Consider the following 19,664-nt stretch of genomic DNA (forward strand, 5'->3'; position numbering starts at 1 on the left):
ACGCAGGACTACCTTATCCGAATGAAAAATCAAATAAGGAGAATCACAATGTAAGGCTGATAATTCAGAGACTCTTCGAGCCGAGGAAATAGCCATTAAAAATAGAACTTTCCAAGATAACAACTTTATATCAATGGAATGAAGGGGTTCAAACGGAACGCCCTGTAAAACATTAAGAACAAGGTTTAAACTCCATGGTGGAGCAACAGTTTTAAACACAGGCTTAATCCTGGCCAAAGCCTGACAAAAAGCCTGGACGTCAGGAACTTCTGACAGACGTTTGTGTAACAGAATGGACAGAGCTGAGATCTGTCCCTTTAATGAACTAGCAGATAAACCCTTTTCTAAACCTTCTTGTAGAAAAGACAATATCCTAGGAATCCTAACCTTACTCCAAGAGTAACCTTTGGATTCACACCAATGTAGGTATTTACGCCATATCTTATGGTAAATCTTTCTGGTAACAGGTTTCCTAGTCTGTATTAAGGTACTAATAACTGACTCAGAAAACCCACGTCTTGATAAAATTAAGCGTTCAATTTCCAAGCAGTCAGCTTCAGAGAAGTTAGATTTTGATGTTTGAAGGGACCCTGTATCAGAAGGTCCTGTTTCAGAGGTAGAGACCAAGGCGGACAGGATGACATGTCCACCAGGTCTGCATACCAAGTCCTGCGTGGCCACGCAGGTGCTATTAGAATCACTGATGCTCTCTCTTGTTTGATTCTGGCTATCAATCGAGGAAGCAACGGGAAGGGTGGAAACACGTAAGCCATCCTGAAGTCCCAAGGTGCTGTCAGAGCATCTATCAGGACTGCTCCTGGATCCCTGGATCTGGACCCGTAACGAGGAAGCTTGGCGTTCTGTCGAGACGCCATGAGATCTATCTCTGGTTTGCCCCAACGTCGAAGTATTTGGGCAAAGACCTCCGGATGAAGTTCCCACTCCCCCGGATGAAAAGTCTGACGACTTAAGAAATCCGCCTCCCAGTTCTCCACTCCCGGGATGTGGATTGCTGACAGGTGGCAAGAGTGAGACTCTGCCCAGCGAATTATCTTTGATACTTCCATCATAGCTAGGGAGCTTCTTGTCCCTCCCTGATGGTTGATGTAAGCTACAGTCGTGATGTTGTCCGACTGAAACCTGATGAACCCCCGAGTTGTCAACTGGGGCCAAGCCAGGAGGGCATTGAGAACTGCTCTCAATTCCAGAATGTTTATTGGCAGGAGACTCTCCTCCTGACTCCATAGTCCCTGAGCCTTCAGGGAATTCCAGACGGCACCCCAACCTAGAAGGCTGGCGTCTGTTGTTACAATTGTCCAGTCTGGTCTGCTGAATGGCATCCCCCTGGACAGGTGTGGCCGAGAAAGCCACCATAGAAGAGAATTTCTGGTCTCTTGATCCAGATTCAGAGAAGGGGATAAGTCTGAGTAATCCCCATTCCACTGACCTAGCATGCACAGTTGCAGTGGTCTGAGGTGTAAGCGTGCAAAGGGTACTATGTCCATTGCCGCTACCATTAAGCCGATTACCTCCATACATTGAGCCACTGACGGGTGTTGAATGGAATGAAGAGTGCGGCAAGCACTTTGAAGTCTTGATAGCCTGTCCTCTGTCAGGTAAATCTTCATTTCTACAGAATCTATAAGAGTCCCCAGGAAGGGAACTCTTGTGAGTGGAACGAGTGAACTTTTCTTTTCGTTCACCTTCCATCCATGTGACCTTAGAAATGCCAGCACTAACTCTGTATGAGATTTGGCAGTTTGAAAGCTTGAAGCTTGTATCAGAATGTCGTCTAGGTATGGAGTACTGACCCTCTTGGATCATAGGTAAAATTGTCCGAATAGTCTCCATCTTGAACGATGGAACTCTTAGGAATTTGTTTAGGATCTTTAAGTCCAGGATTGGTCTGAAAGTTCCCTCTTTTTTGGGAACCACAAACAGATTTGAGTAAAACCCCTGTCCCTGTTCCGATCGTGGAACTGGATGGATTACTCCCATTAACAAGAGCTCTTGTACGCAGCGTAGAAAAGCCTCTTTCTTTGTCTGGATTGTTGACAATCTTGACAGATGAAATCTCTCTCTTGGAGGAGAGTATTTGAAGTCCAGAAGGTATCCCTGAGATATTATCTCTAGCGCCCAGGGATCCTGAACATCTCTTGCCCAAGCCTGGGCGAAGAGAGAAAGTCTGCCCCCCACTAGATCCGATCCCGGATCGGGGGCCCTCAATTCATGCTGTTTTGGGGGCAGCAGCAGGTTTCCTAGTCTGCTTGCCCTTGTTCCAGGACTGGTTAGGTTTCCAGCCTTGTCTGTAGCGAGCAACAGCTCCTTCCTGTTTTGGTGCAGAGGAAGTTGATGCTGCTCCTGCTTTGAAATTATGAAAGGAACGAAAACTAGACTGTCTAGTCTTGGCTTTGGCTTTGTCCTGAGGCAGGGCATGGCCTTTACCTCCTGTAATGTCAGCGATAATCTCTTTCAACCCGGGCCCGAATAAGGTCTGCCCTTTGAAAGGTATATTAAGCAATTTAGACTTAGAAGTAACATCAGCTGACCAGGATTTTAGCCACAGCGCCCTGCGTGCCTGAATGGCGAATCCTGAATTCTTCGCCGTAAGTTTAGTAAGATGTACTACGGCCTCCGAAATGAATGAATTAGCTAGTTTAAGGACTCTAAGCCTGTCCGTAATGTCGTCCAGAGTAGCTGAACCAATGTTCTCTTCCAGAGACTCAATCCAGAATGCCGCTGCAGCCGTGATCGGCGCAATGCATGCAAGGGGTTGCAATATAAAACCTTGTTGAACAAACATTTTCTTAAGGTAACCCTCTAACTTTTTATCCATTGGATCTGAAAAAGCACAGCTATCCTCCACCGGGATAGTGGTACGCTTAGCTAAAGTAGAAACTGCTCCCTCCACCTTAGGGACCGTTTGCCATAAGTCCCTTGTGGTGGCGTCTATTGGAAACATTTTTCTAAATATCGGAGGGGGTGAGAACGGCACACCGGGTCTATCCCACTCCTTAGTAACAATTTCAGTAAGTCTCTTAGGTATAGGAAAAACCTCAGTACTCGTCGGTACCGCAAAATATTTATCCAACCTACACATTTTCTCTGGTATTGCAACTGTGTTACAATCATTCAGAGCCGCTAACACCTCCCCTAGTAATACACGGAGGTTTTCCAGTTTAAATTTAAAATTTGAAATATCTGAATCCAGTCTGTTTGGATCAGAACCGTCACCCACAGAATGAAGTTCTCCGTCCTCATGTTCTGCCACCTGTGACGCAGTGTCTGACATGGCCCTAATATTATCAGCACACTCTGTTCTCACACCAGAGTGATCACGCTTACCTTTTAGTTCTGGTAATTTAGCCAAAACTTCAGTCATAACAGTAGCCATATCCTGTAATGTGATTTGTAATGGCCGCCCAGCTGTACTCGGCGCTACAATATCACGCACCTCCCTCTGAGCGGGAGATGTAGGTACTGACACGTGAGGCGAGTTAGTCGGCATAACTCTCCCCTCGTTGTTTGGTGAAATTTGTTCAATTTGTACAGATTGATTTTTATTTAAAGTAGCATCAATACAGTTAGTACATAAATTTCTATTGGGCTCCACTTTGGCATTGCAACAAATGACACAGGTATCATCTTCTGAATCAGACATGTTTAACACACTAGCAAATAAACTTGCAACTTGGAAATACAATTCAATTAGAATAATATTAAAACGTACTGTGCCTTTAAGAAGCACAGAAGATCTATGACAGTTAAAAATTAATAAATTGAAACAGTTATAGCCTCAATCCTTGTAAACAACACAACTTTAGCAAAGGTTTAATCCCATTAGCAAAGATAACAATTTCTGAAAGCAGGAAACAAATTACAGAATAAAAGTTTTTATTTCAGTCAAACTATAATTCTCACAGCTCTGCTGAGAGAAATTACCTCCCTCAAAATAAGTTTTGAAGACCCCTGAGCTCTGTAGAGATGAACCAGATCATGCAGGGAATACAATGAGTTGCTGACTGAAATATTTGATGCATAGTAAAAGCGCCAACAAACGGCCCCTCCCCCTCACACACAGCAGTGAGAGAGAACAGAAACTGTCAGAAAAACAGATTAAGCAACTGCCAAGTGGAAAAATAGTGCCCAAACATTTATTCACTCAGTACCTCAGCAAATGAAAACGATTTTACATTCCAGCAAAAACGTTAAACATAATCTCTAGTTATTAAACAGCTTTATGTATTTCTTACAGTGTAATTCTAGTGAAGTACCATTCCCCAGAATACTGAAGTGTAAAGTATACATACATGACATTATATCGGTATGGCAGGATTTTCTCATCAATTCCATTGTCAGAAAATAAAAACTGCTACATACCTCTATGCAGATTCATCTGCCCGCTGTCCCCTGATCTGAAGTTTACCTCACTCCTCAGATGGCCGAGAACAGCAATATGATCTTAACTACTCCGGCTAAAATCATAACAAAAACTCTGGTAGATTCTTCCTCAAACTCTGCCAGAGAGGTAATAACACACTCCGGTGCTATTTTAAAATAACAAACTTTTGATTGAAGATATAAAACTAAGTATAATCACCATAGTCCTCTCACACGACCTATCTAGTTGCTGGGTGCAAGAGAATGACTGGGAGTGACGTAGAGGGGAGGAGCTATATGCAGCTCTGCTGGGTGAATCCTCTTGCACTTCCTGTAGGGGAGCAGTTAATATCCCAGAAGTAATGATGACCCGTGGACTGATCACACTTAACAGAAGAAATGAACTGTCCTTTCCCTGGGTGACAGTGAGTAAGGCTGTGCACGCTAGTGTACTGCAACAGTCCTCATTTTTCTATAAAGGTGCCACAAACTTTTAAAGTTAATAAACTTTATGAAATGTAATTATTGCTGTTCTTAAAGGGATACGAAACCCAAAACTATTATTTTGTGATTCAGGCAGAACATACCATTTTAAAAAAAGTTTCCAATTTACTTCTTTTTTCAAATTTCCTTTGTTCCCATGATGATCTGTTTTGAAGAGATACCTAGGTAGGCATCTGGAGTGCTACATGGCAGGAAATAGTGCTGCCATCCAGTGCTCTTGCAAATGGATAACATTCTTGCAAAACTGCTGCCATATAGTGCTCCAGAAATGGGCCGGCTCCTAAGCATACATCCCTGCTTTTCAACAAAAGATACCAAACAAAGAAACAATTATAATAGAAGTAAATTAGAAAGTTGTTTAAAACTGCATGCTCTATGGGAAACATGAAATATTTTTTTTTGGCTTCATATCCCTTTAAGACAAATATTAGTATTGATACAACTGTGTACATACCTAATCATTAGTTGGCTCTCCGCAAAAAGACCAATTTTTTGAGACCTAATATAAGAGGACAAGCTTTTCATATCTGCAAATGCTGGCTTGGTCTCTAACTTCCCTTGTGCTGGATTTGTACTCTTAACTTCATCCAACCACTTAAAGAATTTGCACTGCTCAGCTTTGGATGCATCACATGTATAAAAGAAGCGACCCTAAAGGAAAAACAAAAAAATAATCCTATTAATTCATATGAACTTAAATGTATGAATGCTACTTGATTTCTATATAAACTATTTACCTTATTGCGGCCATCTTTTTTTACCATCACAAGTTTGGCTGGCCGATGATGAAGACAAAAGGGGGCTGTATTTTCTTTATATGTTGCGTCCTCCCCTTGGTGAGACGTGTAGAATGATATATCTACCTTGGAGATAGCTTTGTGCAGCCGTTGTGACAAGTCAAACATCAAGATATTTAAATGCTCTGCAAAGAAGGGCAAGGGAGCATACTTGAGTAATATCTTATGACGAAATTCAAAATGATTATTTGAAATTGACACAGGCCATGGCTATCACACAAAAACGTTATTGAATAATCAAGTACAAGAACTTTAGATGTGTGCATAAAGGGTGTCACTAATGCACCTCTCCACATTAATGTTGTTAGCGATTTAATGCCTATATAACTGTAATGATAAAAAATAGGTAAAGAATGCACATGACCAGGTTTACTACAAGCATGAAGTTATTAAAGGGATAGGGACGTTAAAATTAAATGTGCATTATTCAGATTGAGCAGTGGTTCCCAAACTTTTTTAGATTACTGCCACCATGGTTCTATAAATAACCATCAGCACCCCCTAACAGAACCCATAAAAGTAATATTCAGGGGAACCATTTATTAAAGCTGGGACAGACAATTGCCTCTGGGAACCTTGTCTGCAGGACAATGCATTGAGCGGACAGCATTTGCTGCCCACATTTAACTTTGCACAAGCAACTGCAGCCGTGCCCCCTACTCTTGCACAGTCAGGGCTTGCCAAAATTGAGGTGGTGGAGAGGTTCAGTAGCAGATGTCCTAAATGGGGCCACAGCAGCGCACAACAGTTAGTAAACATAATGACACAATACAATTTAAAGGAGAATTAAACATAAGCAAATTTTAAAAGATTTTTTTAGAATTTTATTAAAATGTATTATCCTAATCTTCTGATACCAATTTTGTTAAGTTGATAGTTACTGTGCTGAAGTCCTATAAACCGAATTTAGTAATTACTTCACTGTTCAAAAACTGATAATCCGATAGATGGGTTTGATGAAGTGATACCAGTTTCCCAAACTTCGCTTGCATGTCACTTAGCAGGAGTCTTAAATCACTATAGTCAGAGATCTGGAATTGATTTACTTACTTGTACTACTGAACCAATAAACTTTATAGAAAGTGTATTCTACTTACCAAAGTGTTAAATAATGCACAACTAGATTATTCCCGACGACAGAAGACTTAAAAACCTTAGACCTTTGACTGTGTACAAAGCTACTCAGACAACCACAACAGGCCTTTGCTGTGTTTCCTGCAATTATTCTAAACTGTGCAGTTAATGTTAATAATACGTGCTAATATACAGCAACGGCAAAACAAAGAATGCAAGCCTACAATACAAGTGGCTGCAATTTATGGTAGCAAAAGAAAGCGGAAGCTGCTCATAAACCTGAACTATCATATATAGATCTTGTCATTGGCATACTAGGAGGAGGCAAAGATTCCAAAAGCTCCAAGAGAACTTAAAACCCTTCCCACCTTACTGGCAGCGAGTCTTATCTTTGTCTCCGCAGAACGAAAGTGAATAATGAAGGTGCTTCACATGTTATTCAGAGAATGGGTCCTCAGACTGATTTGAGCCCCAGTTTCCCCTCAGGGAACTACTGTTTGACAGAGGGAAGCTTTTGGAGTATGGGGTAGTTGCACAATTATACCTAGTGGGGGTTAGTCACAGGCCTGCCATAGGTGTTACGGGGACTGGTCACTAGCCTTCTGTTGTATTATCGTTATACTCAATATACATAGATACTGCCAGCGTGAAGACCGTGCTATTGTGATCTCCCTCCCTCCTAAAATAGACTGCGTTATAAAAAAAACAAGCCCCATTGAAAGACAATGGTTGTTAAGGGCTTTTGGAGTTTTGGGAATCTTTGCCTCCTTATTGTTCAGGAGAGGAATTTCCCAGGAGTAATAGCTTGTGGATTCTTACCACCATGAAAGAAATGAATTTATCAGGTAAGCATAAATATAAATAAATATCTTAAACATACAGAAGAGAGAAGCGCAAAACCGATTTAAATGTAGAGGATGAAAAGAATTTATTCAGCCCCACACAGTGAACTACTCACAAGATAAAAATGAATACAAGCATCGTCATATAAACAATTGACTCCAAAAACTGTATCGCCAGGGATGTTTCAACAATACAAAACCAGTCCAAGCAGTAGTCGACCACTGGAAGTGTATCCTCCCGTGATGGTTTGAATGGGATCTGTACAATAAACAAACAAACGCCCTCGACACTACTCGTAATTTCCCCCCAAATCAGCATGGGAAGCTACGGATGCCTCACTGGGATGTAATAGCTTTAAGCGTTTGATAAAGTTTTGACGCTACAGAACGAAACATTGTCATCTAGGTAAGTTGCCGCAAGGCCTTGAGCTCTTAATACCGACTAAGAGCTAGATTACAAGTGAAGCACTAATTTTGCCCGTTTACAGGAGCACGTTAAATAGCATTACAAGTGGCTGGTTAATGCTACGGAGAGCTCACGGTAGCACCTTGCACTAAGAGAAATTAACCAGAGGTTAAGCATTATTTATGTTTTCCTTCTTAACACAGGGAGAGTCCAAAGCTGCTTTCATTACTTGCAGGAAATTATACCCAAGCTCTAGAGGACACTGAATGCTAACAGGAGGGCAAAAAGGAAGAGGGCACCACAGCCTGTAAAAACCTTTCTCCCGAAGAATGCTTCAACAGAAGTAAAAGAACTCAATAAAAATCTTGTAAAAAGAATGTAAGGAAGACCAAGTAGCCGCTTAACAAATCTGATCCATAGAGGCCTAAGAGGACGTCAATGCTCTCGAAAATCTGAGCCGTAAAACTCTGAGGAGGCTGTGTCCCACTGTCTCATATGTTAAGCGGACGACACTCAAGACAAGGAAGTTGAAGATGCCTTCTGACCCTTACGCTTCCCAGATAGATAACAAACAGAGAAATCTGTCTATTCCTATGTAGCCTGAAGATAGAACTTCAAGGCCCGACTCCATATTATATAGTAAACCTTCCTTCAAGAAGAAGGAATAGGATATAAGAAATGGACCACAATTTCTTGATTGAATGTGCGATTTGACACAACCTTAGGAGGAATTACTAAATAAGTTAGTAGAACAGCCATACTGTCGTGGAACCCCCGATAAGCCGCCATCTCAGAGTTCTGCACACAGAAGCAATATTTAGACGGAAAGGATCCTCTAAGATAACAACTTAAAGACAAGATCTAAACTCCAAGGAGGAGCATCAGAACGACACACCGGCCTGATCGCAGTCAGAGCCCTAACAAAAAACTGTACGTCCGGAAGCTCAACGAGCCTCTTGTGCAGAAAAACAGACAGGGCCAAAACTGTCCCAACAAGGAACTAGCTAAGAGGCCCTTCTCCAGAGCATCCTGGAGGAAGGAAAAAAATCCTGGCAGGCTTGAATAGAGTGCCAGCATGAACCATGCTCTGCATAGTAGAAGGGGTCCTCCACACCTATGATAGATGACGAGGGACCAGCTTACGTGCTTGATGGAGAGGACCATAACCTCTCAGAAAAACCTTCTCTTCGGCGAAGACTAAGCGTCATCTCGCAGTCCGCCTCAGAGAAATAAGATTCGATGAAGCAAGGGGACCTTGTTCCAGCAGATCCCTGCGACAAAGGTAACCTTCATGGAGGTGAAACCACTAAACCGCGAACCACAATCTTCGCGGTCGCACCGGAGCAATCAGTTTCACTGACGCCTGCCCCTGCAAGGTTCGAGCCATCACTCAAGGAAAGAGGAAAAATGTATAGAACCTCCAAGGCCCTGCTAATGTATCCATTAGCTTCGCCTGAGGATCCCTGAACCATGACCCATTAATGGGTAACCTGGTATAGGGACAGGAAGACCTGAGATTCTCATTCGGCGTCCCCTTCCAGTTACAAATATCCGAAAACCCCTTGGATGGAGACCTTATCCACAGATAAAGGGAATGACTGTAGAGAACATGCATCCCGGATGATCACACTAGGAGAGAGGATTGCCGACAGCGAGTAGTAGTGGGCCTCCGCGCAATACCAAACCCTAGATATTACCCTCAATGCTAGGGAGTCTCTCATTCTCAGAAGGAGATCTAAGCCACCAAGAGTAAGACTGACTAAAATCCATACACTGGGACGAACCCAGTAGACTAAAACCACAGATTCCTAAAAAGGTTCTAGAATCAGTAGTGAGACCCAAAAAAAAAAGGAACAAAGTACTGGAAGTGCTGGTCCTTAGGAACCGGAATGTTCCCCCGAGGAGGAACGAAAAAGCTATGATATCCTTCCTCAACCGGATCCTTCACTGCTCCTCCCGTGCCAAGGGTAGAGTATACCTTGTAGGCTCCCTCTGGAATGAGGAGACATAATAAGCTTGCGCATCGGGACAATGACTCCAAAGGAGAACAAAAACCAGCACCTACCTGAAAAGGCTTCCCTCTCTCTGTCGGAAAGACAGGATCAAAAGGAAAACTGCCCTGGAAGACTGGATTTGAAGCCTAGCTATAACCTTCAGGACCCATGGATCTTATACGTTCCTGAATCAAGTGACTGAAAAAAGAGCGATAGTCAGTCCCCAACGCGATCCAAGATAGGACCTAAAACCGGCCTCTCCTGCCAATTTAGGTTAGGCGGGCCTGCTCTGCTTGGACTTATTCCAGGACTGAGTCACCTCCAAAACCACCTGGATAGCTCATGATTAGCGGAGGTCCATGGCGTTGGGTCTTGACTGCACTAAAGGAATAAGATTTAGAAGTCATATCTGTCAGAGCAACTCAAGGTTTGAACAGAAAAAACCTGAAGCACTAGCTTGGGGTCTAGGAATCTGCAAACTTCCAGATCAGAGAATTATAAGGCCCAAGGCCTTAATTCTTTCCCGAAAACCATCACCTCGAATCGAGACAGAGATGCTTCAATAAGAAGTCTCCCAAAACTGTGACAACCTAAGTCGCCAGTACATAAATATCCCTCGTGACGAAACACCTTCATAAAAAAAAGTTTCCTCAATAACCAAGAGCTCTAAGAATAAACTATCCTTAAAAGGAATAGAAAAAAACTATAGGCAAGTGCAAAAAAAAGTGTTAGCCAAGTAGGGATGTGCAACGAACTGGGATCTTTAAAAAAAAAAAAAAGAAATAGACGAAAAGGAATAGGATCTCCATCCTTCCCCTCCCATCTTAATTAAATTTGCTGATTTAGTGTTCTAAGATTCAACTGGCAGATCAGTACTAGGAATCTCTCATATTGCCAAAACTTCTTTTAAAAGCAAGCGCAGGCGTGCCACTCTAAATCTAAAGGCGAAATCCTCATCTGCCAGAGGAATAGAAGCAGCAGGCGCCAGCCCAGAAGGTCTGTACTCTGAAGCCTCAGAGAGAACTGCATCCTAAGATGACTGATCGGATACAACCTTCAACTTACATGATGCTCCCTGAGCAGGAGTGCATGGATTAACCCTTCGTTTGCGCGCAGCAGTACTAGGAAAAACGACTAAGGTCGCAGACATCGCCATACGGAACTGCGCAGTAATGTCTGGTGGAAAAAGGCTCCCTCCAGGTGGAGGATTAGAGGTGCAAGGGGAAGCTGCATGTGTAGGATCAGATGACTCTAGGGGACACACCTCACGGGACGAAGAGTCCTCAGAGGCGGTAGGCTCAGTGGCATCTAACATCTCAACATTGGTTGATGAAAACACCCTGTTGCAGCATACAGAACATAATTGAGAGGGCTGGGCTACCCGGGCCTCCTCACAATTTACAGGTATCGAATTCTGTCGTAGAGGGCTGGGGCACTCACCACCTCGTATGACCCAGACAGTATAGAGAAAACTCGCTCCTCTCCGTAGTCACTCGGTCAGTAATAGGAAATGGAAACCGTGACCACTCCCGGTCACACGGTGCACAATGCAGGACCACCCCTGCTAAAGGAAAAGAGCGTCAAGCTTAATAAAACTGTGCAGCTCTCAAAGTAAAAGAGCAACCTGTACGTTTCGTATCAGCCTATGAGCCCAAAAACATCTCACACATATAAAGCAGCAGAAATCACATAAACAGATATGATTAAGCCCCACTGTTCAACAATCCCCCTCAGGAGATATTAACCCTTGATTCCATAAAGATAAAAAGGAGTCTCACATATGTGTAAAAAAAATAATAATGAAACAATCTTACCAAAATCTATGCCGTGGAACAGAAACACGGCCCTTCAAGTGTGACAGATTGTAGCATTGCTTCTGACATAGACTTGAGTGATGAAAAGCAGGTAGCGAAACTCGTCAACGCTGATTGCTTAGGAGCTGTTAACATGAGTCTGGATGGATTCGCAGAAAGACTCTCCCTGCATCTCCAGACTCTAACTTTCATCAATGCTCTCACTGAGAGGCTGACAAGACTACTAAAAACTCCAGTCCCATATAAAAGGGTAGATACCCTTCCTAAGGAACTACTCCGAAATCTTCTGACACTTCTCTGCCAATCTCCTGTGACGAAAGGCAAAGAATGACTGGGGAATGAGGAAAGTGGGGGAGGTATTTAAGCCTTTGGCTGGGGTGTCTTTGCCTCCTCCTGGTGGCCAGGTTCAGTATTCCCACAAGTAATGAATGCAGCTGTGGACTCTCCCTGTATTAAAAAGGCCCTTCTTTCTTTGAGCAACGAAAAGGTTGGAATAGAACCCTTGATTTTCTTCTTCTAAAGGGACCAATGTACTTACTGGTATTTAACTGTCAGCACCTTTATTTACTGTGCTCACCTGTGCTGCAGAAGATGGTAGCATTTCCGCTCTGGGAGAAGATTTTTACTCACTGTCTGAACTCCTCTGTACCCCTCTGCCCTGTCGGTAGGTTCTCTAAGGAAAAAATGTGTCTTTAATTGGTCAGAGAACCCCTATCAAACTACGTAAAGATTAGCACTTCAAGTTTCACCACACTCCTTACTGGAAGCAAGATATTGACTGAGGGATTAAGTGAAAGTGACAGGGGTTAAATATTCTGTTATGTTGGGCATGTTGCTTCCTCCTAGTAGACTAGAGTTTAATCCCACACGAGATGGCTTGTGGACATTCACCATTTTATAAAAGTTTTTTTTTTTTTTTTTTTTTAATGGCACACTTTTTTCTACAAGAAATTTTTTTTATTTTGACTATATTGTCCCTTTAAGATATTTTATATACATTTAATATATATACATATAGCTATTTGTTTAACTCATAACAGAGTCAGCTCCAGACTAGCTAAACAAACCTGGTGAGCCAATAACAAGCGGGTTATGTGTGAAGCCACTAATCACCAGATAGCTCCCAATTTTCTTTGTTCTCTTAATATCCTATGTTGAAGAGTAGGCCTAGGAGCAGCAATGACCTACTAGTACATAACTAAACACATCTGAAGAGCCAATGACAAAGGGCATATGTATGTAGCCACCAATCAGCAGCAAGCACAAAGCAGTGCATTGCTGCTCCTGAGCCCACCTAGATATGCTTTTCATACCAAGATAAAAGTAAATGTGATAAAAGTGAACTTAAAATTTCAAGCTCTGCCTAAATTAGAAAAGTTTGACTTTCCCTTGAGCAAAATGAGTAGAGAAGTTTTCATATAATTGTTTGAAAATAAAATTCAAATTTAGCAAATAAATCAATCCCTTTAAATATGTGTACCTGTGAGCGCTGCAGTAAAGACTTGTTTGTAATGTGCTGGTGACTGCAGTACAGTTGGTATTTGTATTTCTCTTTTTGGAATGCTTGCTAAGCCTACTGCCTCCTTACTGGGAAAATGCAGCTCACAACAAAGGGACATCTGAAAAATAAAATGATATTTCCCATACAAACAAATTCATACATTTGACAGGAGCCTGGTATGTCTCTAGATACAATGCAACTAAAAGAAAGACACAAATGCACAACAAATGTCTAATAGTTTTGCAATTTATTAGCAAAAAAGAAAATTTATGCTTATCTGATAAATTTGTTCCTTTTTTGACATGATGAGTCCACGGATCATCTTAATTACTAATGGGATATTCACCTCTTGGTTAGCAGGAGGAGGCAAAGAGCACCACAGCAGAGCTGTTAAATAGCTCCTCCCTTCCCTCCCACTCCAGTCATTCGACCAAAGTTAGGAAGAGAAAGGAAAAGCCAAGGTGCAGAGGTGTCTGAAGTTTAAAACATATCCACAACCTGTCTATAAAAACAGGTCGGGCCGTGGACTCATTGTGTCAAAAAAGAAACAAATTTATCAGGTAAGCATAAATTTTGTTTTCTTTTTTAAGAAATAATGAGTCCACGAATCATCTTAATTACTAATGGGATTCAATACCCAAGCTAGAGTAAACAGATGATACGAGAGGGACAAGACAGGGAACCTAAACAGAAGGCTCCACTGCTTGAAGAACCTTTCTCCCAAAAACAGCCTCAGCAGAAGCAAAAGTGTAAAATTTGTAAAATTTTGAAAAAGTGTGAAGAGAGAACCAAGTTGCAAATCTGTTCCACAGAAACTTAATTTTTGAATGCCCATGATGAAGCAACAGCCCTCGTGGAATGAGCTGTAACTCTCTCAGGAGACTGCTGACCAGCAGTCTCATATGCAAAACGTATGATTCTCTTCAACCAAAAGGAAAGAGAAGTAGTCGTAGCTTTCTGTCCCTTGCGTTTTTCAGAGAAAACCACAAACAAAAAAGAAGACTGACGAAAGTCCTTAGTCGTCTGCAGATAAAACTTCAAAGTACGGACCATGTCCAAATTATGCAAAAGTCTTTCCTTCTTAGAAGGATTAGGACACAAGGAAGGTACAACAATCTCCTGATTAATGTTCCAATCAGAAACAACCTTTGGAAGAAATCCTAAGTTGGTATGCAAAACTACCTTATCTGCATGGAAAATAAGATAAGTACTCATACTGCAATGCCGAGAGTTCTGACACTCTCCGAGCAGAAGAAATAGCCACAAGAGATAAAACCTTTTAAGATAACAACTTAATATCTAAGGAATGGACAGGCACCAATGGAGCCCCTTGAAGAACATTGAGAACTAAAATAGGACTCCATGGAGGAGTAACTGATTCGAACACAGGCCTGATACTGATCAAGGCCTGACAAAAAGACTGTACCTCTAGGACACCCGCCAGACGTTTGAGTAACAAGATAGATAAAGCCGAGATTAGACCCTTTAGGGAACTCGTCAGTAAACCCTTCTCCAAACCATCCTGGAGAAAAAAAAAACAAAAAACCTAGGAATCCTAGCTCTACTCCACGAGTAGCCCTTGGATTCACACCAATAAAGATATTTATGCCAAATCTCACGGGAAATTCTTCTTGTTACAGGTTTATGACCTGAATCATGGTCTCTACGATTGATCAGAAAACCCCCACTTGGATAAAATTAAGCATTCAATCTCCAAGCAGTCAGCTTCAGAGAAACTAGATTTGGGTGAAGGAAGGGCCCCTGAATCAGGTCTTTCCTCAACGAAAGTCTCCAAGGTGGTAGAGATGTCAACTCCACCAGGACTGCATACCAAATCCTGCGAGGCCAAGCCGTTGCTATGAGGATCACCGAAACCCTTTCCTGCTGGACTCGAGCAAGTAATCAAGGAAGAAGAGCGAACGGAGGAAACAGGTACGCTAGATTGAAAGTCCAAGGGGCCGCCAGAGCATCTATCATTTCCGCCTGGGGGTCCCTGGATCTCGACCCGTATCTCGGGAACTTGGCATTTTGCAGCAATGCCATGAAATCTAACTCTGGCTGACCCCACTTAAGAAACAGGTTGGAGAACACTTTCGGATGGAGTTCTCACTCTCCCGGATGAAAGGTTTGCCTGCTCAGAAAATCCGCCACTCAGTTGTTCACCCCTGGGATATGGATCGCCGACATACAGCAAGAATGGGCCTCTGCCCACTGAATTATTTTTGATACCTTTGTCATCACTTAAGGAAAACCTTTTTACTCCCTGATGATAGACATAGGCCACCAACGTTATGATGTCCAACTGGAACCTGATAAACTGAACCAAGGCTAACTGGGGCCAGGCCAGAAAAGCATTGAAGATCGCTCTCTGTTCCAGAATGTTCATGGGTAAAACAGACTCTGCCTGAGTCCAAATACCCTGAACCTTTAGAGAGCCCCAGACTGCTCTCCACCCAAGAAGGCTGGCATCTGTTGTCACAATCACCCAAGATGGCCTGTGAAAGCATGTTCCTTGGGAGAGATGATCCAGAGACAACCACCATAGTAGAGAGTCCCTTGTCTCCTGCTCCAGAAGAAATTGAGGGGACAAGTCCGTATCCATTGTCAGCATGTTCAACTGCAGAGCTCTGAGATGGGAGTGAGCAAACAAAATGATATCCATTACCGCTACCATCAGCCCGATTAACTCCATGCACTAAACAAGGAGTGGACTGAAGGGCTAGACAAGTATCGATAATCCTTGATTTCCTGACTTCCGTCAGAAAACTCATCATAAACAGAGAGTCTATTAAGGTTCCTAGGAAAGTCACCATTATGTTTGGAACTAAGAAACCCTTTTCGAAATTCACCTTCCAGCCGTGGGATCTCAAGAAGGACAACACCAAGCCCGTGTGGGATCTTAAGAAAGTGCCCTAACTTTCTCTGAGATTTCTATACCCAGAAAAAAGATTAGCACTTACCTCATTTTCTGCCTGGCAGTAAGGCAGTTTCCAAGTTTAAGAGGTCCTCTCCCTCCCATGGACCTGGAAAGAAAACGAAATCCTGAATAAAAATCTTTCAGGTTTTCATGGACAGGGCATCATCAGTATGGGAGCCGCAGTAAGAATTATGTCCCACAAGTTCCCATTGCTTTAAAGCCACCAAAAGCTCTCCTGTAGAGAATGATTTGGACTACGGCTACACCCTAGGACAAAGTAGCACTCTCTGGCACTACTTTAAAAATAATAAACTCTTGATTGAAGAATCTTTTCCAACACCTCACTTTACCTCTTCCTATCACTAACGTAGGCAAAGAGAATGACTGGAGTGGGAGGGAAGGGAGGAGCTATTTAACAGCTCTGCTGTGGTGCTCTTTGACTCCTCCTGCTGACCAAGAGGTGAATATCCCATTAGTAATTAAGATGATCAGTGGACTCATTGTGTCTTAAAAAAGAAATGTTTTTATCAAATGTAATAACTGATCTATAAATTCATGTATGTCGTATGCATTCACAGTCGTTACACATCACCAATGTCTGAACAATCTAAACTGAATGGATGATGGTGATAAACATGTTGTGGCAGTCATAACTGTAACTAATAAGTAACGCACTTATGAAATAAAACCCGTAGTGTAAATGTACATTTGTCTTCCTTTCCAATATGATATATATAAAGAAAATCACAGTATACTTAAAAAGGACATTAGAATCAAAATTAAAGGGACATACGATTTTTTTTTTACCTTTCATGATTCAGGTAGATTATACAATTTTAAACTGGGTGCTAGTGTTAAAATTACATGATCTAACAAATTAGAGCATATAATTGTTTTTTCTAATATATGGCGAGATTACGAGTCTTGCGTTAGCCTTAAAAAGCAGCGCTGAGAGGTCCCAACGCTGCTTTTTAACGCCCGCTGGTATTACGAGTCTGGCAGTTACAGGTGTACCGCTCACTTTTTTTCCGTGATTCAAGCTTACCGCAAATCCCCTTACATAAATTGCGTATCCTATCTTTTCAATGGGACTTGCATAACGCCGGTATTACGAGTCTTGGAAGAAGTGAGCGGTAGACCCTCTCCTGTCAAGACACCTACCGCATTTAAAAGTCAGTGATTAAGAGTTTTATGGGCTAACGCCGCAACATAAAACTCTTAACTAAAGTGCTAAAAAGTAAACTAACATCCATAAACTACCTATTAACCCCTAAACCGAGGCCCCCCCACATCGGAAACACTTAAATAAAGTTTTTAACCCCTAATCTGCCGACCGGACATCGCCGCCACTTTAACAAATATATTAACCCCTAAACCGCCGCGCTCCCGCCTCGCAAACACTAGTTACATTTTATTAACCCCTAATCTGCCGTCCCTAACATCGCCGACACCTACCTTCATTTATTAACCCCTAATCTGCCGCCCTAAAAGTCGCCGCTACTATATTAAATTTATTAACCCCTAAACCTAAGTCTAACCCCCCTAACTTAAATATAATTTAAATAAAACAAAATAAAATTACTTTCATTAACTAAATTATTCCTATTTAAAACTAAATACTTACCTATAAAATAAACCCTAAACTAGCTACAATATAACTAATAGTTACATTGTAGCTATCTCAGGGTTTATTTTTATTTTACAGGCAGCTTTGTATTTATTTTAACTAGGTACAATAGTTATTAAATAGTTATTAACTATTTAATAACTTCCTAGTTAAAATAAAAACAAATTTACCTGTAAAATAAACCCTAACCTAAGTTACAATTACACCTAACACTACACTATCAGTAAATAAATTAACTAACTTACCTACAATTAATTACAATAAAATAAAATAAACTAAAGTACGGAAAAAAACAAACACTAAATTACAAAAAAATTAAATTATTACAAGAATTTTAAACTAATTACACCTAATCTAAACCCCCTAATAAAATAAAAAAGTCCCCCAAAATAATAAAAATCCCTACCCTATACTAAATTACAAATAAAGTGCTTTTTGCGGGGCATTGCCCCAAAGTAATCAGCTCTTTTACCTGTAAAAAAAAAATATATAATACCCCCCCAACATTAAAACCCACCACCCACACTCCCAACCCTACTCTAAAACGCACCCAATCCCCCCTTAATAAAACCTAACACTAACCCCTTGAAGATCACCCTACCGTGAGACGTCTTCACCCAGCCGGGCACAGGTGGTCCTCCAGAGGGGCAGAAGTCTTCATCCGATCCGGGCAGAAGAGGACCTCCAGAGGGGCAGAAGTCCTCATCCAGGCGGCATCTTCTATCTTCATCCATCAGGAGCGGGTCCATCTTGAAGCCAGCCGATGTGGAGCATCCATCCAGACCGACGACTACGGTTCCTTTAAATGACGTCATCCAAGATGGCGTCCCTTGAATTCCGATTGGCTGATAGGATTCTGTCAGCCAATCGGAATTAAGGTAGGAAAAATCCTATTAGCTGATCCAATCAGCCAATAGGATTGAGCTTGCATTCTATTGGCTGATTGGAACAGCCAATAGAATGTAAGCTCAATCCTATTGGCTGATTGGATCAGCCAATAGGATTGAACTTCAATCCTATTGGCTGATTGCATCAGCCAATAGGATTTTTCCTACCTTAATTCCGATAGAATCCTATCAGCCAATCGGAATTCAAGGGACGCCATCTTTGATGACATCATTTAAAGGAACCGTCATTCGTTGTGTAATAGTCGGTCTGGATGGATGCTCCGCGTCGGCTGGCTTCAAGATGGACCCGCTCCGCTCCGGATGGATGAAGATAGAAGATGTCGCCTGGATGAAGACTTCTGCCCCTCTGGAGGTCCTCTTCTGCCTGGATTGGATGAAGACTTCTGCCCCTCTGGAGGACCACTTGTGCCCGGCTGGGTGAAAACGTCTCACAGTAGGGTGATCTTCAAGGGGTTAGTGTTAGGTTTTATTAAGGGGGGATTGGGTGGGTTTTAGAGTAGGGTTGGGAGTGTGGGTGGTGGGTTTTAATGTTGGGGGGTATTGCATTTTTTTTGCAGGTAAAAGAGCTGATTACTTTGGGGTTATGCCCCGCAAAAAGCCCTTTTAAGGGCTATTTGTAATTTAGTATAGGGTAGGGATTTTTATTATTTTGGGGGGCTTTTTTATTTTATTAGGGGGTTTAGATTAGGTGTAATAAGTTTAAAATTCTTGTAATTTAATTTATTTCTGTAATTTAGTGTTTTTTTTCCCCCGTACTTTAGTTTATTTTATTTAATTGTAATTAATTGTAGGTAATTTAGTTAATTTATTTAATGATAGTGTAGTGTTAATAACTATTTTATAACTATTGTACCTAGTTAAAATAAATACAAAGTTGCCTGTAAAATAAAAATAAACCCT

At 41.8% G+C, this 19,664-nt stretch overlaps 1 protein-coding gene across 1 annotated transcript in view; it reads right to left on the reverse strand.

The window, feature by feature from the left end:
* Positions 1-19,664, reverse strand: part of ZGRF1 (zinc finger GRF-type containing 1) — a 329,862-nt gene that overhangs the window by 263,712 nt on the left and 46,486 nt on the right. Inside the window, exons 11-13 of the mRNA XM_053700189.1 lie at positions 13,292-13,430; positions 5,622-5,806; positions 5,339-5,535 (exon numbers count right to left, since the gene is read on the reverse strand). Coding sequence (XP_053556164.1) covers positions 5,339-5,535; positions 5,622-5,806; positions 13,292-13,430 — 521 coding nt within the window. The remainder of the gene's footprint in view (positions 1-5,338; positions 5,536-5,621; positions 5,807-13,291; positions 13,431-19,664) is intronic.

The sequence above is a fragment of the Bombina bombina genome, chromosome 2, assembly GCF_027579735.1.
Source record: "Bombina bombina isolate aBomBom1 chromosome 2, aBomBom1.pri, whole genome shotgun sequence".
In the NCBI taxonomy this organism is placed as follows: Eukaryota; Metazoa; Chordata; class Amphibia; order Anura; family Bombinatoridae; genus Bombina; species Bombina bombina.